Genomic DNA, 26,599 nt, shown 5'->3' with positions numbered 1-26,599 from the left:
GGGGGGGGGGGATTGGTTAGCCCGGTGATGGGTATTAAGGAGAGCATGTACTGCATGGAGCACTGGGTGTTATATGAAAACAATGGATCGTGGATCACCACATCAAAAACCAATGATGTATTGTATGGTGACTAACATAACATAATAAAATTTTAAAAATTAAATTAAATTCAATTAAATTTTAAAAAAACCCTGCCTAGTTGAAGATATGTAAAACACTCTAAGAGCAAAGACACAGTATGAATACCAAAGGTGTAGAGGGAAGAAAAGTCCATGTTTCTGGCTACTTCTTTGTATCCCTCCCCTTCTTTTTCCTCTTGTTTCCAGATCAGGAGAAATAAGAACCAGCCCATGTGCTTCCAGTGAACAGCAGAATACTGCCTACCCCATATGGAATACTTCAGTGTCTGGCTTCGAAGCCAGGCCTGGAGGGTTGCAGAGTGCCAGGCTCTGGGTCACCATGGAACCCCACACCCAGTGGGCACAGCTAGGCAAGGGCAGACTACAGGCACAGGCAACTTGTGTGGACACAGCCCAGATGGGCCTGGAGGAATGCAGTCTCTGTTCTCAGGGAGCTCAGGGAGGACAGGAGATAGGACCCTAGAGGCACAGCAACCATTACACATAAACCACCCGAGCTGGCTCTGAGGCTCGGACTTGGAAGGTCAGGAACAGAGAGAAAGCTGGCAGGAGGGAAGACTGTCCCAGAAGGCATCCCCAGAGAAGGGGTGGTGGAGCAGACTGAAAAGGGGAGCAGGGACTCAATCCACTCATTCATTTATTCATCCAACAAATTTCTGTAGTGACTACTAGACTCCAGACACTGCTGAGGAACTGAGGACATGGGGACAAATAAAACTGGAAACCCTCACAATCCAGTGGAGAGGAGAAGCACACTTATAAGTGATGGAGCCCTGAAATAAGGGCCATATCCACATGTGGACAAGTCAGTGTGTGAGCAGAGAGGGGCTTCAGGCCTTGAACCTGGTTCCTGTGTGAATCTTGGGGGCTGCCGGGCAGATGGCAGGGCTAAGGTACATGGGGCAGAGGGGCAGCCAGAAAGGGAAAGAGAAGTCAAACAAGCATCAGCCCATCTTCTCACCTGGCTTAGGAGCTGGGTGCCCAGGGAAGGGAAAGATGAGGAGAGAGGAAGGTGGGGCCTACTCAGAGGGCTGGGAATGCCCAGCTCTGGGGTCTCAGAGCTACTTGGAGGGTGGTGGGGTGCTAGCAGTAGAGGATCACCCTAACCTGAGAAAGGAGGGACAGGATGGGGCTGACTGGGAGGGGACACCAAGTGTTGAGTCAGGGTGGAGGGTGAGGACAGGGGAAGCCCAGCAGCCAGGTGGGCACAGGGAACAGTCTCAGAAGGAGCAGGGGCTCCCTCAGTGTTTGAAATGAGGCCAAGCCTTAATGATGTTGTACAAAGCTTGCCCAGGAGACAGGGTGTTGACAATATCACTGTGCCCCACCAGCAGGTAGTTGGGAATTAAATATCCCTTGTCCACTGCACACTGGATCAGGTTCTGGGCTGCTTCCAAGGCTGCAGTGTTGGGCGGGGTACCTGCAAAACAGTTATCTATCTGTTACAGGTTTCCAGGGCACCCTGCCCAGGTCAGGACCCACTCCTGAATCCCCCCTAACCCACCCCTACCACCCTGCTAATATATTCTGATACTGCCAGCCACTCTACAGACAGAAAATCAAGTCAGGTCTCAGATTCCTCAGCACCAAAGTTCTTGAATGAAAAGAGCAGAGCCTGGGATAAGACATACAACTGTTTAGGGGATGCACGGAGCCTTTGTCCATTGCAAATATTTAACCCGGTAGTTCTCAACTGGGGGAATTTAGCCTCCCATGGGGATATTTGGCACTGTCTAGAGACATTTTTGGTTGTCACAGCTAGGCAAAATGTGTTACAGGCATCCAGTGGCAGAAGCCAAGGTTGCAGCTAAGGGTCGTACAGTGCACAGGTCACCTCCTCTACAAAGAGTTACCTGATCCAGGATGTCAATAGTGTTGAGGCTGAGAAACCTTGCTTTGGCCACAAGGTGTGCTTCCTGTACCTTCACATGCCCAACCCCATCCCCAAGCACCTTCCTAGGTATCCCCTCACCCCACCCAATATCCATTTTAGTATCAGACTGAACCAGCCCCAGTGACATGGGCTCTTCCTAGAGGTGCAGCAAAAGTTCCCAGAGTCTAAACAAACTCTAATCAAGAGCTCTGAGCAATGACAATTCTCAGTGTACACTCTGGATGCAGAGACAAGGGCTAATCCAGGGTTGTGGCAAATAAGGTAAGGGTCTCCACATTGTTGCCATGGTAAAAACTTAGCAAAATATATGTACAAAGATATTTTCTCCTTGTCTTATATGTTTTGGATGTCAGAAGAGAGAGACATTTGGTTGGGTGTGAAGGAGATAGATTCAGAGTGGGCATTCTGTCTGGGAGGGGGTCACTCTGGTCATACTCAGTTTATTCAAATGACAAATCTGAAGCTGGGTAAGTCCAGCATATGCAGGCACTGAAGTGATCCCTGAGTTTGATGCTGTTGTCTTCCATTTGAGACACTCTCTCTCAAACACCATACAATGACTGCTACTGCCCAAAGCATCCACTTACCCAAGAAGGTGCCCATAAAGGCAATGCCCAGGGCAATGTCATTGTAGCCAGGAGCACGGGAGCCTTGGACATTCCACCCCACTCCTTCATAAATTACACCATCCTGCCCCACGAGGAAGCTAGAAGACCATGAAGGGAGATGGAGATTAGCATGACAGAGAGACAACCTGGGATTGTTTCATTTATTCATCCGTTCATTCATTCAATCACTCATGCCTTTACTCGGCAGACACTGATTAGCTATTAAATTCTAAGCACTGAGTTACAAAAAAGATTAGCTATTAAATTCTAAGCACTGAGTTACAAAAAAGACAGTCTTTGCCAGGGGTGCCAGGAGCGTGCTCATCAAAGAGGGGGAAGAGAAGGAAGCGCTATTTATAGCCTTTACTGATTTCTGTGGTGTAAAACTCCCACCATGGCTGATTTTCAGCCCCTGGTGATTTAACAAAGGTCCTGGCTCTCCAACAATCTGCTCTCATGAGCCCATCCAGCTCTGGCACACTGCTGCTGCCCCAAGTGTGTCTAGGAAGAAAAAAGCAACAATGGCCATCCCTGCAACCTGGCCTTCCCCATACCTCACCAATGACACTGTTTCCCTGGAGGTGAGCTGTGGCTGCCTTACCACTAAGATCAAAGTACACTTCTCCAGCCCTGCCTTGCCTGATCCCTCTGCATCCACAAATATCCTCCCCACTTCACTTCCATCGCACTCTACTCTCCCAGGTGTCTTTTGTGGCTGCCCTCTCACTCCTTTGCACCTTGTCTCCCTGTGTCCTTTCCTTAAATGTGTAGTTCTTCATGTCTTTCTGATACAAATCTTATATAAAACCCTGCTTTTAGTCCCTTGGCAACACAGTCCAAACTCCCCAGCTTAAGTGACAAGATCCTTCATGAGATGGCCCGTTTGCCTCCTTACCTTTCACCATCCCTCTCTTTGTCATCTATTTTTATTATGATAAACTTCCCTTGGTTCCTCAAAGACACCATTCTCAGGCTGGCATCCAGGATTTTCCACAGAGGTCCTTTTTCTCTGTTTGAAACAGTCTTCCCCCTCCTCTGACAAGCTCACTCATTTCTTAGGTCATCTGATATGTCACCTCTCAAGTAGTACTTCCTTTACACTCAATCCCCCAGCAAGCTAACAAGTTAAAAATGTATCCTGCTTACATCTTTGCACCCTCTATCATTTAAGAACATTTATCTATCATTAAGAACACCTAATGTGTTCTATTAGGATTTATTCATTTAATTATCTTTCTCATTCAGCAGAGTATTAGCTCCATCAAGGCAAGAACCCTATCTGTGCTACATCTGATAGCATCCCCAGAGCATAACTTCATGCCACAGAGTAGGCACTCAATTGTGTTCTCAGTGAACTAATTTATAGCAAGTGGGTGTTTACTCCTGACTTCAGATCATTTCACAGTGAGCAGGGTCATGAAAGTTATGGTAAAAAGGACACAATAAAATGTCAAGAGCCACAGGACAAGAAACTGACCTCTGAAACCTGAATGGAAAAAGGAAAATGTCCTCTCTCAGCACCCATCATTTTCCAGTTTAGGTTCAAAACATATAGTCAATTTTCAGGTATACATTCTAATCAAAGAGAGCAACCCTGTGAATAATCCTGCAAAGCAGGATCTAGCAGAGCACATGGCAAGTCTTAACAGATGAAAGTTATTGAAGGAAGTTTTCTCCTATCTCGAAAGGGTTGCAACTAAAACAGGATGGAGATAAGACAGGCTATCAGCCCAGAATCACATGGTAATTGTGATTCCATGGTAATCACAATTGGTAAATCCAAGCTGATTAGATTTGGTAATCCAATGGTAATTGGTAGATCCAGCCAAGGCAGGGCCACTGCACACAGCTATGCTGCTTGCACCCCGCACAGAGTGCCTGGCCAGGAGGCAAGGGGGGGTTAAAATCCAACTCCACTAGCTAAACCATGATGCCCCTAGAGGAAAGCCTCCTTGATTAATGTGTACTGTCTGATTAGTGGTGGCCCATCCTGAGACTTAACATTCAGTGTAATTGTTTCTGATGGACATGAGATGGTGTCTAACCCCATACATCTTATCTGTGGGCTTGGAGAGCATCCTGCAAGAAGTTTTTATTCTCTCATTAGGTCAGTGTGCTCTTTATTAAAAAATTATAGATCTTGGCATTAGAGCAATCAGAGGATATATCTGGTGTTTCCCCTGCCTTCAGACAGGAAAGATATTCTCTACAGGCTTCACAAGCTTGCATGTATACAACTTACTCTAGTATCTTTCCAGCAGTCTTGGTCTCCATCACATCAATATAAGATCTTTTAAAAGGACACATTTTGAGTACATGCTCAAGGAGAATGACTGCCCCCTTAGCTATATCCTAAGTAAGACTCACCCAGAGTTGCATGAAAAATCAATGTGGTTAAACATAGAGCACCTCATATGGTGGGCACTCAGTAAACATTATTTTCCTTTCTCTCCCATTCGAAGTTTCAGAGTCTGCCTTCAGGTAAAAGAAGCCCACATGTCCTCAGGTCCACTTACTTATACCCAATGTCACATGAGTTCAACCTGTCTATGAAGAAGGACTGGATATCTTGGACCAACAAGCAGCACTCATCAGACATGATGCAGGTTTTCCCAGCAGTGTGGATGATGATGACGTACTTAGCCAGGAGGTTCATCTTGGGGCAATGGGTCTCCCTGGCCTCCCATGCAGACCATGGGATAATGTTGGAGCAAGCTGAGAAGGGGGGCAAAAAAAAAAAAAAAAAAAACAGATGTGTGGACTTATTGTGCTCTCCCGTGTCAACCACCTCACTACTTAACATCCCCATGGCGTCTGAGCATCCTGACCTGAGTCTGACTGTGGAACTCAAGAGAGCCCACCTGGGAGTGGAGTATATCTGCCTGATGGGATTATATTCAAGAGGCAAGAATCATAGAGCCATGGGATCTAACCCAAAAACAGAACCCAGAGGACAGTGGGTATATTGATCCTATGAAGATATGGATGCTCATTCCCAAGGGCAAAGGATACCTTATCTATCCGCATGATTGTCTTGTGTGTATGTGTGTGTGCCTTAATGACAGGGCCCTTTGGACAAATCAGCTGAATTATCAACTGAAAGCATGTCTTTGAATCTCACCTGTAATCCCTAAAACTCTCTGTCAATATAAGCAATTATTATTAGTTGATAGCACTAATCCAAAGGCAGAGACCAGATTTACTCAAAGCTTTCATATAATAGAGATAATTATCTTTAAAACTTTATTAAGTCCAGGAAAAGGTTGAAAGTGGTTATTAACTATATTGTTCTTTTTTTTTTTTTAAGTAAACTCCATGGCCCCAATGTAGGGCTCAAACTTATGACCCCAAGATCAAGATTTACATGCTCTATCAACTGAATCATCCAGGTGACCCTTAACTATACTGGTTTTGATGCTACTGTTTAACCCCAAATCTACCTTTTATCTAGTGCTTATTACCCGAAGTACCTTAACAACTTCCTCTGATGTCAGTATAGGTGGCGATGTAAGCACTTTGGTCTATCTGTGCTGTTGTGGTTCTTATATTCAGAAAGATGTGCATTTGTGCTTTTGTGCTTGTATGTGTTAGATGCCTATTCCTCTCCATGTTTTTTTCCTCCACAGCACTTTTCGCCTTATAACATACCAAATATTTTATTTACTTATTTGTTTATTGTTTTTTTCTACCCTCTAGGTTGAAACTTCATGAGGGCACTGCTTGTGTGTTTTGTTCCATGATATATCCTCAGTGACTAGCAGGTTCTCAGTAAATAATTGTTGACTGAAGAAATGAGTGTACATATATTATACCATGCTAATGCCATGGCTCTATCATTCTAGGAATCTGAGAGATAAAGAGGTGACCTGGAGGGTTCCTCTCAAGGTGTGCCAGCCCAAAGGTTCAGAGAGTTGGGTGACAAGTTGCCTATCAGAAAGGATTCAATGAGAGCCTGACTGAAAAGTCACTCCCAATGGCGTTTGGAAATTAGTAGGGGTAGGCTGGGTGGGTGGGTCTAGAGGGAGGCCCAGTAAGGTTGAAAGTCTTACCTTTCTTGGGACTTGCCTTCTGAAGAGGGAGTAGGCAGTTCTCACCTTTCACAAGAAGTGGCTGAACATACTTGGATGACAGGTGGCCCTTCTGGACAGCATAGGAGATCAGGCCCTCCATGGCTGACAGGGCAGCAGGGCTGGGACTGTGGCCTGAAAGAGAACCATCTATGGCAACCTGGGTCTGACCTGAGTTTCAGGGGGCTGTGAGGGAAGGACTAGATGCCCTGCCAGCCCTTACACAGCTGTTAGAGGGAAACTGGCTCATCCCCCAGGTTAGAAAGCCTGAAAGTCAAGGATCCACCTGGCCCAGGATGAAGACCTTTCCCAGTGACCTGCCAAAATTTCATTCATTGCTCTTCCTCCATGGAAGAGCTGGAACATAGCCCCATGCTCAGGAATGCCCAGCTAGCTGGGTCAGGGTTTCCCATTGGCAAGGGCTCTTCCAAGCATATGCCAGCTTCTTTCCCTGCATTAACTTCCTTAATCCTCACCACAAACCTCTGACATAAATGCTTTTATTAGACTCATTATTCTCAGAAAGAAACTTGAGGCTTCAAGAAATAACATGTTCAAGACCCTACAGCTAACAGGGTGACACCCAGGTAACAAAGAGTGGTCACAAAAACAAACCAAGCTGAATACAGAGTCCTGTGGTGTGCTGGAAACCACACTGGAATTGAAAATGGAAAGTGTGAGCTTGCCTTTTGATTCTTCTTGGGTCACTTCCTCTCTGGAATTCAGGTTGTACTTTGTGTAACAGCGATCAGGAAACTTGTCTGGATTTTCTCACAGAGTATTGGGAGGGGACAATAAGAAACTAGACATGCAAGAGCTTTAAGAGTCGAGGGTGCACAAACTCAGTGGAATGGTCCTGGAGCATGTATGCTAGGATGCTGGGAGAGCTGGGGGGATGGGCAGCAGTAAGACTAGAGGAAAGTGGAAGGGACTCAGGGATTGGAGGCCTCAGAGTGGTTTTAAAAATTGTGGAGAAAATCTTGAGGTAAGAGACCTGGGAGGTGGGGTGCCTGGTAGGAAACCGGAAGCAGGGTCTGGTGCTGCAGAAGGGTTAGAGCCAGAGAGGAAGATGCAACAGTCACTGACAGAAGACAACAGAAGCCCACATCCCTCCATGATGACAATGAGAGGGTAGCAAGGCTGTGGAGAGAAGGCTGGACAGCACCTCCACTGCAAGATATCCAGAGGAAGAGGAGACAGCTCGGAGACTGAGAAGGAAGCCAGAGGATGGAGAAGAGAACAAATACCATTCATGTAAGCGAAGAGAGAGGGGAACTCCAGGAGAGTAGATCATCAGGGAAGTAGGAGAAGGTCAAGGAGGCAGTGTGGAAACAAAGAAGTAGGTAACTCTTTGGAGAAGGGCAGCTGGGATGACCATTACCTTCCTTGGTGCCAAAGAAAGCAAAGCCCAGGGAGATGTTGTTGTAGCCCTGGGTGTGCATGCCTTGGACATTCCAGCCAACACCTTCATACACCCTGCCATCGTCCCCAACCAGGAAGCTGTGGAGCAGGGAGATATAGGCTGAGTGGCTGACACTGTGGCACATCCCCACAAAAGGAACCACTTATCAGCCTCCAAAGGGAGAAGGGCTCAAGCTATGTTCACTATAGAGAACTTGCATGGACTTGTCCCAGACAGTGGATAGACCAGGTCAATTATATTCCCTTAGAATTCAGAACCCACCCCCACACACCCTACCTCCCTCCTTTGTTCAGATGCCCAGGCTTTATGTAAATCATCCTACACATTCAGAAGGAGGAGAGGTCCTGTAGCTAATGCAGACCCAATTACACTGTGAGATTCTTCTCAGCTTCCATATTGCCTCAAACATGGCTCTCCTCCTTCCTCCTAAATGCATGCTACCTGTGTCATCTCCACGTAGGCTGTTCATGTGATTTCTCCTTGCCAAGTTCCTGTCTTATGTAGACTTCTCAGAAAGTAGCTCCTCAGATAAGGACATGGATACAGGCAGTTTTTTGAAAAGGGATCCCAAAAGCCAGTATGAGGGAGCAAGGAGAGTGAATCAGAAGCAAGAAATCCAACAAAGTGTGCACAATTGGGCTGGCTTCACAATGGCTACCTGGGGCTCAGAACTGTTCCTCCCATTGTCTGCCACCAGACAGGTGAACTTACAAGGAAGTGAGTACACGCACCTAATGATTGTCCCTGAGAAGGACTGGAGGCTGAGGAAGTTATTTACAACTCTTGCCCCACAAGGGGACATTAACTCCCCTTCACCATCAGGGGTGGTAAAAGTCCAAAGCAGAAAAACTGAGATTCAGAGGGTACTCAAAGTGGAAAGCCATCACCATGCATAGGAACTGCCCACAACTAGGTAAGGTCAAAGGTAGGCTGAGGACATGTGGTCCTAGGCACTAAGAGGGTCCACTAGAGTGACCATTAGAGTAAGAGATGCCTCACCAAATAAGAGCCCCCTGCATATGGTGAAGTGGGACATGTGGGCAAAGAGACAGTTTGAGTCAGTCTGGGCTCTACAACCTTGTAGCTGCGTGACTCTGAGAAAGCCAGACAATGTCCCGGCCTTGGTCCCCTCGCCTGGAGCATGGAGATGGTAATGTATGCCTGACCAACCTCACATGTTGTTGGTAGAACAAATGCACCCATGCACTTGTTAGTCATTCATAACTATCAGTGTGCTGCATGAACAAGTTTTGGAGGGGGACAGGAAGTATAGTTAGTTATTACTTAACCTTCTTTGCATCCTTTTGGGAGATCTCATAGAAAATTCAAAAGGATTTGGAATTTTATAGTGTTTTTAATATTTTATTCACTATAAACCTGATATAACCTCAACCCAGGAAACGAGGAAAGAAGACATGAGTAAGGGTGGGAGAAGCACCTTAAGGAGCAGCATTGACCATATACCCCCACATGGCCCTTACTTGTAGGCCATGTCACACCAGCTGTTGTTGTGCATGTGATGGGCCCACAGCTTCCAAAGCCTCTGACTGCACATAGTCTGGTTGTGACACTCCAGTCCAGGGACATGGTGTGTGACAAGGAAATCCACGGGCATGGTCAGTGGGGTGCTGCAGCCAACAGCTTCTCCCCCCCACTCCTTGTGAGAGACCATTGTGAAGACATCTGTGGGGTAACCACAAGGGTGAGGAGGATATCACTCAGTGCATCCTGCCCCATCGCTGCCTCACTACTCCCTGGGCCATGGGTGCCATTCTAGGCTGAGTCTGTCCCACAGGGGTGGAAGAACCCTGGCAGGAGGGCTTCAGCAGGCACACACACCCTCTCCTTCTAACCTCCACATCTATTTCCCCTCCACTGCCCCACTGCAAAGTATGCACCTGCCCAGAGAAGCTTGGATGCTCTGCTCCCCTATCCAGGGCATCCCCACTGGGACAGACTCCACCCTGAAGCTCCTGCCCTGCTCCACTCCTGGACCCCTGCTTTAGGAAGCAGCTCCTTCCCACTGCTTCCCCTGGGAAAGCCCTGAGTGGCCCCTCTGGGTGTCACTGCAGCACTAATGCCTTCAGGGCACACTATGCTCACTGACAGTTTGCTCTGTGACTCTGACTGTGTCCTTTGTCTTGCCCTGAGTGCTTTCTGAGGGGATTACATCTCTTCCTCAGCCTAGGGGCTCTCTCCAGATAGGGCCTAGCTCTCCCATTCAGTCAGACAACTCCCTCAGGGCAAGGTGTGGGTCTCCATCTTCAGGCTAGGGGGCCCTGAGTGTGGAGGCTGAATCTCCCTGTCCTGGTTTCTGTCCTCTCCTGGTACCACCCCAGACCCCCAAGGCCTGTGGCATCCCTGCAGGTGTTTTGCTGATGTTCCACGTCCCCATCTGCCCCATGCCAGCCACAAGGGGCAGTGCAGATCTCAGAAGCACTTTGGTCACAGAACATACTCAGCTGTCTTTAAGCCTCCTCACCATTGAAACTGAGTTTTCCTTTCTCAATGAGATGAGAGATGTTGCCAAACAGGTCCTGAAGGCCCTCTGATAAATCTCTGGCTTGTGTTTCATCCCAAGGGAAATCACCTGCAGAAGAACAGTCCATTTTACACTGGTCCTCAGAGAGCCCCTGTACTAACCATCTCAGTGACAGACTCAGGCCAGATCACTGAGGTCCCTCCAGGAGACCCCTCTAGGCTGACTAGATGACCACCTCCAATAGCAAGAGGTGCATGCTTTTCTTCAACACCAACTCCAGGGAATCCCCAGAACACAGTTAAATAGCCAAGAGCAGGGAGTCAGAAATATATCCGTTTCTCATGAGCTGCATCTGTATACACTATTGGGAAAACAACAAAAATTTGGAAGTGTATCTAAGCATCTCAAAAGCACAAGGTTCTCTTTTGTGTGGATTTTGCCAAGTAGAAACAATGAGAAGATGATGTGGAAAAGGGATTAGAATTATTTGCACAAATCAAGTCAGTTCTTCCAGGCCTGATTTGGGGGCATGTACTGTGCCCAAGCTCCTGTGTGTGTGACTGACATCCCTAGCCCCAAGGAACTTTCTCTTACTGAGAAGCATAAACCCCAGCCACATAAAGAGAATCATTGCTTCCATTGCTCAGGTGCAAAATCCTTCATGTGCATTATCTCATTTAATCTTCAAAAATTTGGGAAATCATAAATTTATCTCAATTATCAGGTGGGAAAATTAAGGTTTAAAGGGCTGAATAATTTGCATAAAATCATTGCTGGAGGTAGGCCAAGGATTTGAAACCAGGTTTATAGACTTCAAGTTCTGTGTTCCAAATGCAAAGCTATTCTTTCACCCTAAGGGAGAGGCAACATTTAAAGAACTCTGCTGTAAAAGTAGATGATCCTTCTTAGTTACCCTCTGATCTAGTGAAGGAAAACTCACCCCGGGCCCTAAGACCAAGAGCCAAGACACAAAGCCACAGCAGCATCCTCATGTGGTCCTAAAACATTGACAGGAGTGTGTGGAACTCAACCCTAGGAGAGACACTGACAGTTAACCAGGCCATGCTTCACTCCTCAAACAAGGCACCCACCCCACTGCATGACACACCTGTCTGCCTCCCTGCCAAACTATGGGCCTCCTGAGGGCCAGCAGCTGGCCAGGACTCTCAAGGTCCCCAGTACATGTCAGGTGTTCCTTGGATGGGTAAACACCCTCATCCTGTTTCCCTGTGCAACTAGATTTCACTGAGTAACTACTATGTACAAGGCTAGGGTAGAATTCGCTCATGCAATCTTATTTAATCCTTATGCTAACCTTGCCATGTAGGATTGTTAACATCCATTCTTATAGAAGAGAACTGTAAGATCCAGGAATAATAGAACTAAGAAATCCAAACACACATGGATGGGTCTAGTGCAGAGAATTCCTTTCCAGTCGGGGATGTGGTGCGGTGAAAGAGGGTACAAGAGTCAGTGGGTGGGGATCCCCAGTTCTAGGGCAGAAGAGATATGATCTTAATGCTCCATGTGGTACATCCAGTCCCTTCCAAGGGAGAGAGCTTCTAACAAGAAACACACCCACACTCAGAATTACCTGTGGGTCCCGCTCTGTCCCAGCTCCACGAGTCAGGGTGCAGGTGGCTCTCCCATCACTGGCTGGCAGTTCCTCCCTTCAGACTTGGCCTCTGGCCCTGCCCTCCTTTTCCAGCTGCCACCTCCCAGGCCTTCAGGCTCCCTCTCACCACAGGGCACTCCCTCCCTGGGAAGGGAGCTCTTGGGTTCTGGCTTTCCAGAGAGAAGAGGAATACCTGGATCCCTAACAGAAGGTGGAGAGGGGGCAGAGTTCTGAGGCTCCCACAGGTTCCAACCAGGGCACCCAGAGGAACTGAGGGAGACCAGACTCAAGCTGAAAGCAAAGCCTCACCCTATGAATAAGCCCAGGTACCTCCTCCCTGGGAAATGGCATGATTGCCCAAGGCTCCTTGAACTGCTTCTTCATCCCCAGCTCTTAGGATGCCTGAACAACCCAACATCTGGGAACTTCCTGGCCTTGGAGACTGTAAGGGGAGCAAATTTTGCCACCCCAAGATATGCTTCTTTGGCATATTGATTATTCCAAGCTGGTTATTTTTTAAAGGACATACACAAGAGCCATGAGAAATTCTGAAAACCAAGAAGTCCCCTTTTGTAAGAGGCATTTACATGAATAAGGGAAATCTCCACCTGTAAGGGTGTCTCCTTCAGTACCAGGAAGAGGGGGTGACTGTCAAATCTCCAGAAGATGCAGTCAATGGAGAAAGCAATGAGCTAAATCTGCTTAAACTTTGCCCTTATTTACTATGCTTTTCCTGTTGACCTCCCCCAACTGACTCCCTGCCACCAACATTATTTGTCTTTAGCTGAAAATGGTATTCGAGGTGATGGCTTTGGCCATTTCAGTGAGTTACTCAGTTTTCCTGGGGCTCTGCCATGTATACAGGAGGTATATAATTTCTTAAGCTTTGTTTGATTTTCTCCTATTAATCTGTCTCACATTAATTTAATTTTTAACCCAGCTAAAGAACCTTGAAGGGCAGAGGAAAGTTGTTTTCATCCCCAACAAGACTGACCGGCTCCAGGAGTGTCAAGGCTGTAGATGGGGTTCACTGACCAATACCCCACACTTCCCCACCTCCTTCCAATGGGTTCACCTGCACAAGTAGGATAGGGGCAGAGAAATAGAAAGGTACATTCCAGGAGGCAGCACACAATGCCATCATCACTAGAACTTATCATGTCCCATGCATCTACTACCCCCACCATGAATGCCTGGCCCCTCACCCACTCCCAGCTCAAGGCCTTATTGCAGTCATCACCTGCTTCCATAGCCCGCAGTCTGGCCTCCTGGAAACCATGAGTCTTCATAGAATCTTCACAGAAGGAACTCCACATTATACTTCCCTCATGGGAAGGGACTTGCAGGGTTTTCACCTCCCTGGGAGTGGAGGCAGCCTCCTGAGACTTCAGAAAGAACCCTTCTAAAAGAATGTCCCAAATCCAGACAGGTGGTCCTAAGTGGGACTGCAGTCTTATGCTCAGGACTTTGGGTCCCAGAAATGCCCCCTTGAGAAGGCCCAATGAATGCGCCAGTTCCATATTTATATATATATATGACTGACATCTTCTCAAAAATGAACAGAGTAAAACTTTTACTTCAAGGAAAATAACCAACGATATTTGTTAGCAATAATAAAATCAGAGATTTCAAACAGAAATTAGGATTTTGGAAAATTTGTGTTGGCTACTATGTGTTTGACAGTCTTCCAATACTTTAAGACTTTTCTGATGAGACCGGTGGTGATATTAATATATGTGATTTTATACATGTACATATTAAATATTGAAATGTGTCTGTGTTTGGAAGATGTGAATAACTCAGTGAATCAATAATTTTCAAATGACCAATATATGAACTCACGAAATGTTGCCTGAATAGCAGAGCCATTCACACTTCATGATAGACAGTGGATTTTAATTTCACGATGGACAACAGACAAAAAAGGACTCATCGGTATGGTTTCAGATTCTACATTGCAACTAAGCTTAAGAGACCTCCACTTATTGAGTTTTAGTGTCTTATCAAAGAAGAGTATCCATACTGATTTTTTAAAAGATTTATTTATTTATTTTAGAGAGAGAGAGAATGACCACAGGGCAGAGGGCCAGAAAGAGAGGGAGAGAAAGACTTAAGCAGCCTCAGCACTGAGCAACAGGGGACTGGATCTCACCACCTGAGATCACAACCGGAGGCAAGACCAAGAGGTATATGCTTAACTGACTATGTCACCTAGGCACCCCTCCACAATGATTTTTCTTTTCTTTTTCATTTTTTAAAAGATTTTATGTATGTATGTATATATTTAGAGAGTGTGACCCAGGGTGGGGGGGAAAGGAGCAGAGGGGTGGGGGAGAGAGAATCTCAAGCAGACTCCCTGCTGAGCATGGAGCCCATCATGGGGCTCAATCTCATGAGTCTGAGATCAAGACCTGAGCCAAAATCAAGAGTGGGACACTAAACCAACTGAGCCACCAAGGCTCCCTTACACTGATTTTTAGACTATTAATATATTCTTCCCCTTTCCAACTGTATGGGGCTGAATTTTCTTCATATCTTCAATCAAAACAACAGAAAACACATGCAGAAGTGGATATGAGAATCCATTGGTCTTCTTTTAAGCCGTGCATTTTTAAAAAGATTTATTTATTTATTTTTCAGAGACAGAGAAAGAGAGAGCACACGCATGAGGGAGAGCGAGAGAGAATCTCAAGCAGACTCTCTGCCGAGCACAGAGCCCAACGTGGGGCTCAATCCCAGGACCTGAGCTGATATCAAGAGTTGGGCACTTAACCAAATGAGTCATCCAGGGGCCTCTTAAGCCATGCATTGAAGAGGTGTACAAAATGTAAAAAAAAATGATAAAAATGTAAAAAAAAATGATATCACTCCTCTCATTAGCTTTTTAAAAAAATTTATTTATATTTTTATTTAAATTCAATTAGCCAACATATAGTACATCATTAGTTTCAGATGTAGAGTTCAACAATTCATCTTTTGCATATAACACCCAGTGCTCATCACATCACATTCCCTCCTTAATGCCCATCACCCAGTTACCCCACCTACCTCCCCCACCTACTGCCCCACAGCAACCCTTAGTTTGTTTCCTATAGTTAAGACTCTCTAATGGCTTTTCTCCCTCTATGATGACTTCCCATTCAGTTTTCCCTCCCTTCCCCTATGATCCTCTGTGATGTGTGTTATATTCCACATGAGTGAAACCATATGATAATTGCCCTTCTCTGATTGACTTATTTCGCTCAGCATAATACCCACCAGATCAATCCACATCATAAGTATTCATCCTTTCTGATGCGTGAGTAATATTTCATTCTATATATTATATACCACATCTTCTTTATCCATTCATCTGTCAATGGACATCTCAGCTCTTTCCACAGTTTGGCTATTGTGTGTATTACTACTATAAACATTGGGGTGCAGGTGTTCCTTCTTTTCATTACATCTGTATCTCTGGGGTAAATACCTAGTAGTGTAATTGCTGGGTTGTAGGGAAGCCCTATTTTTAAGTACTTGAGGAACCTCCATACTGTTTTCCAGAGTGGCTGCACCAGCTTGCATACCCACCAACAGTGTAAGAGGGCTCCCTTTCTCCACATCTTTGCCAACATCTGTTGTTTCCTGAGTTGTTAATTTTAGTCATTCTGACTGGTGTGAGGTGATATCTCCTTGCGTTTTTTTTTTTTTTTAAGATTATTTATTTATTTATTTGACAGAGAGAGACACAGCGAGAGAGAGAACACAAGCATGGGGAGTGACAGAGGGAGAAGCAGGCTTCCCATGGAGCAGGGAGCCTGATGCAGGGCTCGATCCCAGGACCCTGGGACCATGACCTGAGCCAAAGGCAAATGCTCAACTGATTGAGCCACCCAGGGGCCCAACATTTGTGTTTTGAAGGATGAATACAGCCCAGCTTAAAGTAGGTCAATGTGATGTCCCCAGCTTTGCTTTTCTTTTTCAACATTATTTTGGCTATTTGGGGTCTGTTCTGGTTCCATACAAATTTTAGGTTCGTTTGGGCCAGATGTGTGAAAAATGTTAATGGTTTTTGATAGGGATTGCATTGAATCTGTAGGTTGCTCTGGGTAGCTTAGATATTTTCACAATATTTATTCTTCTAATCCATGAGCATGGAGTGTATTTCCATTTCTTGTGTCTTCCTCAATTTCTTTCATAAGTGTTCCTTAGTTTCTAGAGTACAGATCCTTCCTCTTTGGTTAGGTTTATTCCTAGGTATCTTATGGTTTTTGGTGAATTGTAAATGGGATCAATTCCTTAATTTTTCATACTTCATTCACACTGTTAGTGTATAGAAATGAAACTGATTTCTGTGCATTGATTTTGTATCCTGCCACGTTGCTGAATTGCTGCATGAGTTCTAGCAATTTTGGAGTGGAGTGTTTTGTGTTTTCCACATAAAATATTATATCATCTGGGAAGAGAGAGTTTGAGTTCTTTGCCAATTTGAATGCCTTTCATTTCGTTTTTTTTTTAATTTTTTTAATTTTTTTTATTTTTTAAAGATTTTATTTATTTATTTGAGAGAGAGAGAATGAGAGAGAGCAAGCACATGAGAGGGGGGAGGGTCAGAGGGAGAAGCAGACTCCCCGCCGAGCAGGGAGCCCGATGCGGGACTCGATCCAGGGACTCCAGGATCATGACCTGAGCCGAAGGCAGTCGCTTAACCAACTGAGCCACCCAGGCGCCCCGATTTTGTTTTGTTGTCTGATGGCTGAGGCTAAGACTTCTAGTGTTAAGTTGAACAAAAGTGGTGAGAGTGGGCATCCCTGGTCGTGTTCCTGACCAGCAAGAAAATTGAAACAGTAATCAAAAAGCTCCCAAAAACCAAGAGTCCAGGGCCAGATGGCTTCCCAGGGGAATTCTACCAAACATTTGAAGAAGAAATCATACCTAATCTACTGAAGCTGTTTCAGAAAAACAGAAATGGAGCACTGGGTGTTATACACGAAAACAATGGATCGTGGATCACCACATCAAAAACTAATGATGTATTGTATGGTGACTAACATAACATAATAAAAGTAAAAAAAGAAAAAAAGAAATGGAAGGAAACCTTCCAAACTTTTTCTGTGAGGCCAGCATTACCTTGATCCCAAAACCAAAGACCCCAACAAAAAGGAGAATTACGGGCCAATATCCATGACGAACATGGATGCAAAAATACTCACCAAGAGACTAGCCAATAGGATCCAACAGTTCAATATTGTTGGATTATGATAATAGAAGGATTATTATTTTTAACATCTTGAGGAAACTCCATACTGTTTTCCAGAGTGGCTGTACCAGCTTGCATTTCCACCAACAGTGTACGAGAGTTCCCCATTCTCCACATCCTCACCAACACTTGTTGTTCCCTGCCTTGTTAATTTTGGTCATTCTAACTGGCGTAAAGTGGTACCTCACTGTGGTTTTGATTTGTTATTCTCTGATGGCAATTGATGTGGAGCATTTCTTCATGTGTCTATTGGCCATTTGTATGTCTTCTTTGGTGAAGTGTCTGTTCATGTCTTCTGCCCAATTATTGACTGGATTATTTGTTTTTGGGGTGTTGAGTTTGAGAAGTTCTTTATAGATATTGGATACCAGCGCTTTGTCTGTATGTCATTTGCAAACATCTTCTCCCATTCCATAGGTTGCCTTTTAGTTTTGTTGACTGTTCCCTTTGCTGTGCAGAAGATTTTTATCTTGATGAAGTCTCAATAGTTCATTTTTGCTTTTCTTCCCTTGCCTTTGGGGCCGTGTCTAGCAAGAAGTGGTTGTGGCCAAGGTTGAAGAGGTTACTGCCTGTGTTCTCTAGGATTTTGAGGGACTCCTGTCTCACATTGAAGTCTTTCATCCATTTTGAGTCTCTCTTTGTGTGTGGTGTAAGGAAATGGTCCAGTTTCATTCTTCTGCATGTGGCTGTCCAATTGTCCCAGCACCATTTATTGAAGAGACTGTCTTTTTTGCACTGGATATGCTTTCCTGCTTTGTCAAAGATTAGTTGACCGTAGAATTGAGGGTCGATTTCTGGGTTCTCTGTTCTGTTCCATTGATCTGTGTGTCTGTTTTTGTGCCAATACTATGCTATTTTGATGATCACAGCTTTGTAGTATCGCTTGAAGTCAGGCACTGTGATGCCCCCAGCTTTGGTTTCCTTTTTCAACATTGGCCTGGCAATTCGGGATCTTTTCTGGTTCCATACAAATTTTAGGACTGTTGGGCTCTCTCTCTCTGAAAAACGTTGATGGTATTTTGATAGGGATTGCATTAAAAGTGTAGATTGCTCTGGGCAGCATAGACTTTTTCACAATGTTTGTTCTTCCAGTCCATGAGCATGGAATGTTTTTCCATCTCTTTGTGCCTTCCTCAATTTCTTTCATAAGTGTTCCTTAGTTTCTAGAGTACAGATCCTTTACCTCTTTGGTTAGGTTTATTCCTAGGTATCTTAAGGGTTTTGGTGTGATTGTGAATGGGATCGATTCCTTCAGTTCTCATGCCTCATTCACATTGTTAGTGTATAGACATGCCACTGATTTCTGTGCACTGATTTTGTATCCTGCCATGCTGTTGAATTGCTGCATGAGTTCTAAGCAATTTTGGGGTGGAGTGTTCTGTTTTCCACATAAAATGTATCATCTGGGAAGAGAGAGAGTTTGAGTTCTTCTTCACCAATTTGAATGCCTTTTATTTTGCTTTGTTGTCTGATGGCTGAGGCTAAGACTTCTAGTGCTACATTGAACAAAAGTGGTGGGAGTGGGCATCCCTGGTCATGTTCCTGACTTTAAGGGAAAAGCTCTCAGTTTTTCCCCATTGAGAATGATATTTGCTGTGGGCTTTTCAGAGATGGCCTTTATGATACTGAGGTGTATATCCTCTATCCCTAAACTGTGGAGAGTTTTAATCAAGAAAGGATGTTATATTTTGTCAAATGCATTTTCTACAACAATTGAGAGGATCATATGGTTCTTGTTCTTTCTTTTATTAATGTGATGGATCACTTTGATTGATTTGTGAATGTTGAACTACACTTGCAACCCAGGGATGAATTTCATTTAATGGTGGTGGAATAATCCTTTTAATGTACTGTTGGATCCTATTGGCTAGTTTCTTGGTGAGAATTTCTGCATCCATGTTCGTCATGGATATTGGTCTGTAATTCTCCTTTTTGGTGGAGTCTGTCTGGTTTTGGGATCAAGGCAATGCTGGCCTCACAGAATGAGTTTGGAAGTTTTCCTTCCTTTTCTAGTTTTGGAACAGCTTCAGAAGAATAGGTATTAGTTCTTTAAATGTTTTGTAGATTTCCCCTGGATAGCCATCAAGCCCTGGACTCTTGTTTGTTGAGATATTTGATTACTGTTTCGATTTCCTTGCTGGTTACGGGTCTGTTCAGGTTTTCTATTTCTTCCTATTTCAGTCTTGGTAGTTTATAAGTTTCCAGGAACACATCCATGTCTTCCAGATTGCCTAATTTGTTGGCATATAGTTGCTTATAACATGTTCTTAAAATTGTTTGTATTTCCTTGGTGTTGGTTGTGATCTTTCTTCTTTTATTCATGATTTATTAATTTGGAGTCTTTCTCTTTTCTTTTTGATCAGTCTGGCTAGCTATTTATCAATCTTTTTAATTCTTTCAAAGAACCAGTTCCTGGGGCGCCTGGGTGGCTCAGTAGGTTAAGTGTCTGCCTTTGGCTCAGGTCATGATCCTAGGGTCCTGGGATTGAGCCCCATGTGGGACTGACTCCCTGCTCAGCGGGGAGTCTGCTTGTCCCTCTGCCTTCAGCTCCCCCTGCTTGTGCTCTTTCTCTCTCTCTCTCTGCCTTCAGCTCCCCCTGCTTGTGCTCTTTCTCTCTCTCTCCCTCTCTCTATCAAATAAATAAAATCTTTAAGAAGAAAAATAAACATTAAAAAAAAAGAACCAGTTCTTAGTTTCATTGATCTATTCTACTGCTTTTTTGGTTTCTATTTCATTGATTTCTGCTCTGATCTTTATTATTTCTATTTTTCTGCACGGTTTAGAATTTAGTTGCTATTCTTTCTCCAGATCCTTTAGGTGTAAGTTTAGCTTCTATATTTCAGTCTTTTCTAATTTTTTTGAGGGAGGCTTGTATTGCAATGTATTTCCCTCTTACAGCCACTTTTGCTGTATCCCAATGGTTTTAAACAGTTGTGTTTTCATTTTCATTTGTTTCAATGATTTTTTAATTCCCTAATTTCCTGGTTGACCCATTCATTCTTTAGCATGATGGCCTTTAACCTCCAGGTGTTTGAGTTCCTTCTAAATTTCCTCTTGTGATTGAGTTCCAGTTTCAAAGCACTGTGGTCTGAAAATATTCAGAGAATAATCCCAATCTTTTGGTACCACTTGAGTCCTGATTTGTGACCCAGCACGTGATCTATTCTGGAGACTGTTCCATGTGAACTTGAGAAGAATGTGTATTCTGTTACTTTAGGATGGAATGCTTTCTTCTGGGACCCCAATAATTCTAATATTGTTCGCTTTATGGTATCGCTGATTTCTCAAATCCTCCCCTCATGGCCCATTAGTTGTTTCTCTCTGGTTTCCTTGGCTTCCTTCCTTTCCATCAACTTGTCTTCTATGTCACTTACTCTCTGTTCTGCTTCATTTACCCTAGCTGTCAGAGCATCCAATTTAGACTACATCTCAGTTAAAGCATTTTTAATTTCTGCCTGAGTAGATTTTATTTCTGCAGTAAGAGATTCTTTAGTGTCTTTTATGCTTTTTTCAAGCCCAGTTGTTAACTTTATAATTGTTATCCTGAATTCCAGCTCTCATATTTTACTTATATCCATATCAATTAGATCTGTGGCAGGGAGTATTACTTCTGGTTCTTTCTTTTGCTGTGAATTTCTCCTTCTAGTCATTTTGTCCAGAGAAGAATAGATGAAGAAGAGAACAAAATCAAAAATATCAACCAGGACCCCAGCCAAATACACACTAGATAAATCTGAAGAGGTCAGAAACCAAAAAAGAAAAGAAAAAAACATGGAAAAAAGAGATTATCTCCTAGGTGGACAAAACAGGGTGATCCACTTGGTCCTGGGTGTATTTTGGTCTGTTTGTAGAAGATGCTAAATCCAGCCTCAGAATGTCTCCCTGAAGCCCAGTGCTGGTGGGGCTGTGAGCCTCAGGTGGCCAGGAGCTGGCTCCAGGAAGCTGGGGAGGGCACAGCCGGTGTGGGCCATGAGGCTACACTGGCCGGAAGGAGCCATTGGTGCTCGGCCTCCACTCTCTCACTCCCAAGCAGGCTCCATGAGGGTAGAGAGTGGCCCTATGGTGGGAGCTGCCTCCACTGACACTGGGCACCTGGACACTTGTGAGATGCCCAACCTCCAAAACAACAAAAGTGGCTGCAAAAATAAGTGTGCCAACAGCAGCAGGGACAGCAGGAAAGTAAAGCTGGGTCCTGGCAGCGGCAGGCAGGCGGGCATGGCTGTGGGTGGGGGAGAGGGGAACCCGGCAGCTGCAACCCCCTGCAAAACATTCGCAGCAGTGACAGCGACGGCGGGAGCGCCGGGCACCGGAGGCACGGGAACTGGAGCCGCCAGTGCGGCAGCTGCCTCGGGGGCTGCAGCTGCGGGAATGCCAAGAGCTAAGCCCCTTGTGCCATGCCCCTGATCTGCAGCTTCGGGAGGCCAGTGGACCTAGACAAGGACGACTACCAGAAGGTGGTGTGCAATAAGGAGCACTGCCCCGACAGCACCTGGATGCACCTGCAGTGTTTCTATGAATGGGAGAGCAGCATCCTGGTCCAGTTTAAAAGCATCGGTTGTGCCCGCAGCTGGAATGAGAAGGAGTGCCGCCAAAACATGTGGACAAAGAGCTGCGACCTGGCCCCCCACTTCTGCTCCTGCCACTGTGGACAGGGCCACTTAAAAAAGGACAAGACTGGTACCAGGTGAAGCGGATGCAGGATGAGAAAAAAAGAAGTCTGGGTCTGAGAAGAACACAGGGAGACCCCCTGGCAAAGTGGTGGAAGAGGCAAAAAAAGTGCAGGCCACTGAACAAGCCCGAGAAAGGCCTGAGCCATGACCTCCCCTGGTGGCACTCCATGGACCCGCAGAACTCCCAGGCAAAGCCAGTCAGTACAGCTGCTTACCCTGCCCCGCTCTCCCTGCGGCTCCCCTGGCCAGTCCCCGCCACTGGCTACTCCATCCTCTCCCCTGCCCACTTCAGCAGCCCGTGATCCAGGAGATACCTAGGGAAATTCTTAAAGAATGCCATCCATTTGGAGCCTTACAAAAAGGCCATGGCCGGGGGCCAGGTGTTCCAAAACACCCACTTTGATTATAGTCTGGCTGGGTTATCAGTGCCGAGGGGGCGGGGGGGGGGGGCGGGGAACACTTCGATATACCCGCACAGTTCCTGTGGTGGCTGGACCTGTCCAAGCTGCTCACTTACATCCCCAGGCATAAGTTGAACACTTTCCATGTGCAGATGGAAGACGATGCCCAAATGAACCAGGGGGAAAATCTGAGGAAGTTCAGTCTCATAGACCTCAGTAGCAGCCACAGGAAAGTTGTAAACTGTGCTCTGTGCCAGTGTTTCAACAGTTCCCTTCGGTGTATGGAACTTTGTTCTTAAGCCCATCGAGACACAATGAAATAGAATACAATATTCTGTATTATCTTCAAGGGAGGCTCATGCACCTGTATGTGGAAGAAGTTCACAAGATTATCTGCATCAAGTATACATCGTGGTGGGACAGCAGCTGGCTCCAGCTGGGCACCATGTACACCTATGACATCCTGGCCACCTCTCCATGCTGTCAGGCCCGCCTGCACTGTAAGCACTGTGGGAAGCCTGTGATAGACGTGTGGATTAAGATACAGTACTTCGAGTACAGCAATGTCCAGCAGGGCCCGCACTGTGTGAACCTGGACTACCATTTTGTGAAGTCATTTTAATTCCTTCAAAGTTCTCGAAGATTATTGATGAAAGCTTTGCTTTAGTAATAGCTATTTTATTGACTTTATTTATTTATTACATAACTTTTATAGGGAAACATTCTGTGACATTACTTTCTTTTCTAATTTAAAGGAGAGTTCCTTTGTGTATGTGTGCCACTAAAATGGGGTTGACCTCTTGCCCTCTCTTGACTCCTGAGTGTTAGTCTGTGGTCCTGACCAGAGCCCAAATGGTTAATCCTTTGAGTCTGGGGTAGCCTTTCACTATCACTAAGAGTCTCTCATGCAGTTTTTAAGGTTGTGGGGGAAGATAGGGTGAATTTAACAAAGGGATTATGTGGTTATAAACTAAAAGCATGGTGGGAGTTGGAAGGAACATCTTATTAAAATGTTAACCATTTAAAGACCCACTTTTAGATCTGCTCTGGGCCTTGGGAAAAACATGTGACACCTGAATGTAAGTCTGTGCCTGGAGAGCTGATAGTGTATTAATCTGTCTTGGTTCAGCGTTCTGCAGTGCACATTGACCTGCAGATTATTTGAAAGTGGACACAAGTGCTGTTTCTATCACTGTTGTGATTTATCAGGTAGTTTTCCAACTGAAAATTATATCCAAATTATGAGACCCATGAAAACTAGTGGTGTTGCAAATATTTTGACCTGTAACAGAGAGAATATACTAAATGAATTTGGAAGTGATGCACAAGGGGACAACATCAGGCAGAACCCTGTCATTGAAATTATGTCTTTGAAGTTGGTCAAATGAGCTCTTAAGAAGAATCCATGAATGACAAGATTTGGGTGGTACTGATTTATGTAGGTTGCACTGCCAAGTGCCATTTGAGGTCAAGTCCTCATCACAGGTAAATCTTACAGCCATAGACCCTAACTGGTGAATTTCAGAACCATCATTACTAGGCTTTATCTTCCACAAAATTGTTATGGCCACATTTTACACATTTAATGCTGAGTTTTCCAAATCATAAGTTTGACCCTAAGAGGGAAAGGAAAAAATTGCTTGTGAGGATATGAGGAAGATAATAATAATTTTAATATTTCTTTTTAAAGTACGTGTCATTTTTCAAAACGGCTGATTGTAATGTATAACAGTATGTTTGAAAATAGATCAATTCTGGGGCGCCTGGGTGGCTCAGTCATCAAGCGTCTGCCTTCGGCTCAGGTCATGATCCCAGGGTCCTAGGATCAAGCCCCGCATTGGGCTCCCTGCTCATCAGGAAGCCTGCTTCTCCCTCTCTCACTCCCCCTGCTTGTGTTCCCTCTCTCTCTGTGTCTCTCTCTGTCAAATAAATAAATAAAATCTTTAAAAAAAACTGAAAATAGATCAATTCTGAAGCTTTCCATGATACTTCATCATTAGTGAAAAAAGATGATAATTTGTAAAACTTGATTATTCAGAACATTGGGCTTTCCAAAATACAGCTTTTTTTTAATTAGAGCTTGATGATTTAAATAGACTGACATATCATACCATTATAGAATTGGAATTGGAATATTATTTCTCAAAAATGGATTTGATAATTTCAAGTATTATACACATATGTGCTAATAGAGTGCTGAAAATACAATATGTTTTATGAGTAGCCAAATTTGGGGTTATGTGAACAGTTTGTATTAGTCATTTGGTTTATACTATTTTTTTCTCAGAAAAAGAGCTGTTTTTCCTCTCAGATGTGTTTAGGTATTACTGCAAGCAATTTTTAATTCTACTGTATGAAATATTTGATGTTTTGTTTGAAACAATAGAGCATTGAAGAACCAATATATCAACTAATATTCTTATCTTTCAGTTTGGATGATTGTAATTCAGTTTACTGCATCTAGTTTGGTGTTTGATGATCTGAAAAAATATTTCACAGTGGGGGGAAAGGCTCAATGTTTCTGTGAAGCAGCAAATCAATATTGGTCTGACAGTATTTGATGAAACTCAAAAAGGTCTATAGGACATAGCCCTTGCAAATTTGTCTTAATGCACAAAGCTGGAATTTTGAATTAACTGGTTCCCCATTGATTCTTCCATGTACCCAAGTATAAAAATTGGTAAGTTTCTCATGTCTTAAGAGTAACATTTGGATTTCAGTTCTGAATTTCAAACAGATAGTAAAATATTTTTAATGCTTTCTTTTAATCCACTTAAAACTTTATGGATAAACCTGCTTATTATTGTTCTGGATCTGAAAGTTTACGTATAGATCACATTCACAAGTCACTCGGTCTAAAACTGTTGTGAATATAGTGTCTGATGCATTCATTATTTTCTCCTTATATTTGTTTGTACTCTCTGAAAAATAAGTAGGAGGAGTTTTCCTGTAATTGGATAAAATTTGGCCTTTATTTGTACAACTAAGTTAGGATTCTGTGGATGCTGCAGTTATATAAAAGAAGCATAGGTATCATCTGATCACATTCTCATCTAAAGTAGAAAATCTAGCTTATTTGAGAATAAAATATAATGAGTATGCAACAATGTGGAGAATAAAGCTTCTTTTGGAAAAAAAAGAAAGACACTAAATCCCAAAAGTGTAAAGAAAGAAAAAAATATATATATGTTTTTCACTGAATACAGTGAAAGGAAGCCAAATATGAAGAACATATCTATAAAACGTGAGTGTGTAAATGTAAAAATGAAAATTAAAAATAGACTTAAAAACAAAGAGTTGAGGGGTGCCTGGGTGGCTCAGCCATTAAGCGTCTGCTTTTGGCTCAGGTAATGATCCCAGGGTCTTGGGATTGAGCCCTACAACAGGCTCCCTGCTCAGCAGGGAACCTGCTTCTGCTGCTCTCTCTCATGCGCCTGCACTCTCTCTCTCAAATAAATAAATAAAATCTTTTAAAAAAAACTTAAAAAAAACAGAGTTGATAAAATGGAAAACTAGTTGAAAAGGGAAAAAAGGGAAAAAGAAAAAGAAAAAGAAAATTTTAAATTGAAAAACTAAAAACTCATGAGAAAAGACTTCGAATTCTATATACTATTTTCTCCTAATGCAAGAGTTTTCCAGTTCTGAGTGATCCATAAACTTGGCATTTGACTGATGTTCCTGCTGTCTTCTGGGAGAAGGGCCTGTTGCACAGATTCTCAGGTCTCTTTGCCTGAGCAGAGTTGCACAACCTCTTGTCAGGGGGCGGGCTCAGTGTAAACTGCTTCTGGTTTTTCTATATGGCTTTTGTTCTCTGAAGGCTTTTCGCACCTCTTGCAAATAGTGGTCCATTTTCTATTTGTAGAATTGCAGCAATTCTTTTCTTAGATCTCAGTTTGAATTCATAGGTGTTCAGAATGATTTGATAAATATCTAGCTCAATTCAAGGGACCAGATGAAATGGGGGTCCCCTACTCTTCTGCCATCTTCCCTCCTCCAGCTTTTTTTTTTAATATAAGCAAAAAAATGTGCTAGTATAAGATGGGTTTGCTAATACTACTT

General features: G+C 44.1%; 1 protein-coding gene and 1 pseudogene across 1 annotated transcript; one reads left to right on the top strand and one right to left on the bottom strand.

The window, feature by feature from the left end:
• Positions 1-1,382: 1,382 nt before the first annotated feature.
• LOC110578497 (peptidoglycan recognition protein 4-like) lies at positions 1,383-11,601 on the bottom strand. Its single transcript, XM_021687993.1, has 8 exons — positions 11,556-11,601; positions 10,635-10,723; positions 9,615-9,829; positions 8,092-8,210; positions 6,693-6,845; positions 5,160-5,358; positions 2,623-2,741; positions 1,383-1,561 (listed from the first exon to the last, which is right to left on the bottom strand). The coding sequence occupies exons 1-8, from the start codon at positions 11,599-11,601 to the stop codon at positions 1,383-1,385; spliced, it is 1,119 nt and encodes a 372-aa protein (XP_021543668.1).
• Positions 11,602-21,576: 9,975 nt separating this feature from the next.
• LOC110578581 lies at positions 21,577-23,190 on the top strand (annotated as a pseudogene).
• The last annotated feature ends 3,409 nt before the right edge of the window (positions 23,191-26,599 follow it).

Source organism: Neomonachus schauinslandi, chromosome 4, assembly GCF_002201575.2.
Source record: "Neomonachus schauinslandi chromosome 4, ASM220157v2, whole genome shotgun sequence".
NCBI classification, from domain to species: Eukaryota; Metazoa; Chordata; class Mammalia; order Carnivora; family Phocidae; genus Neomonachus; species Neomonachus schauinslandi.
This window is presented reverse-complemented; position numbering and strand designations above follow the sequence as displayed.

Coding starts and splice junctions, on each gene's coding strand:
- LOC110578497 (XM_021687993.1), bottom strand. CDS start 11,601: ATGCTGCTGTGGCTTTGTGTCTTGGCTCTTGGTCTTAGGGCCCGGG. Junction 8,211..9,614: donor TGGTGTGACATGGCCTACAA/GTAAGGGCCATG, acceptor CCTGCTCCACAG/CTTCCTGGTTGGGGACGATG. Junction 1,562..2,622: donor CTTTATGGGCACCTTCTTGG/GTAAGTGGATGC, acceptor ACTGTTTTGCAG/GTACCCCGCCCAACACTGCA.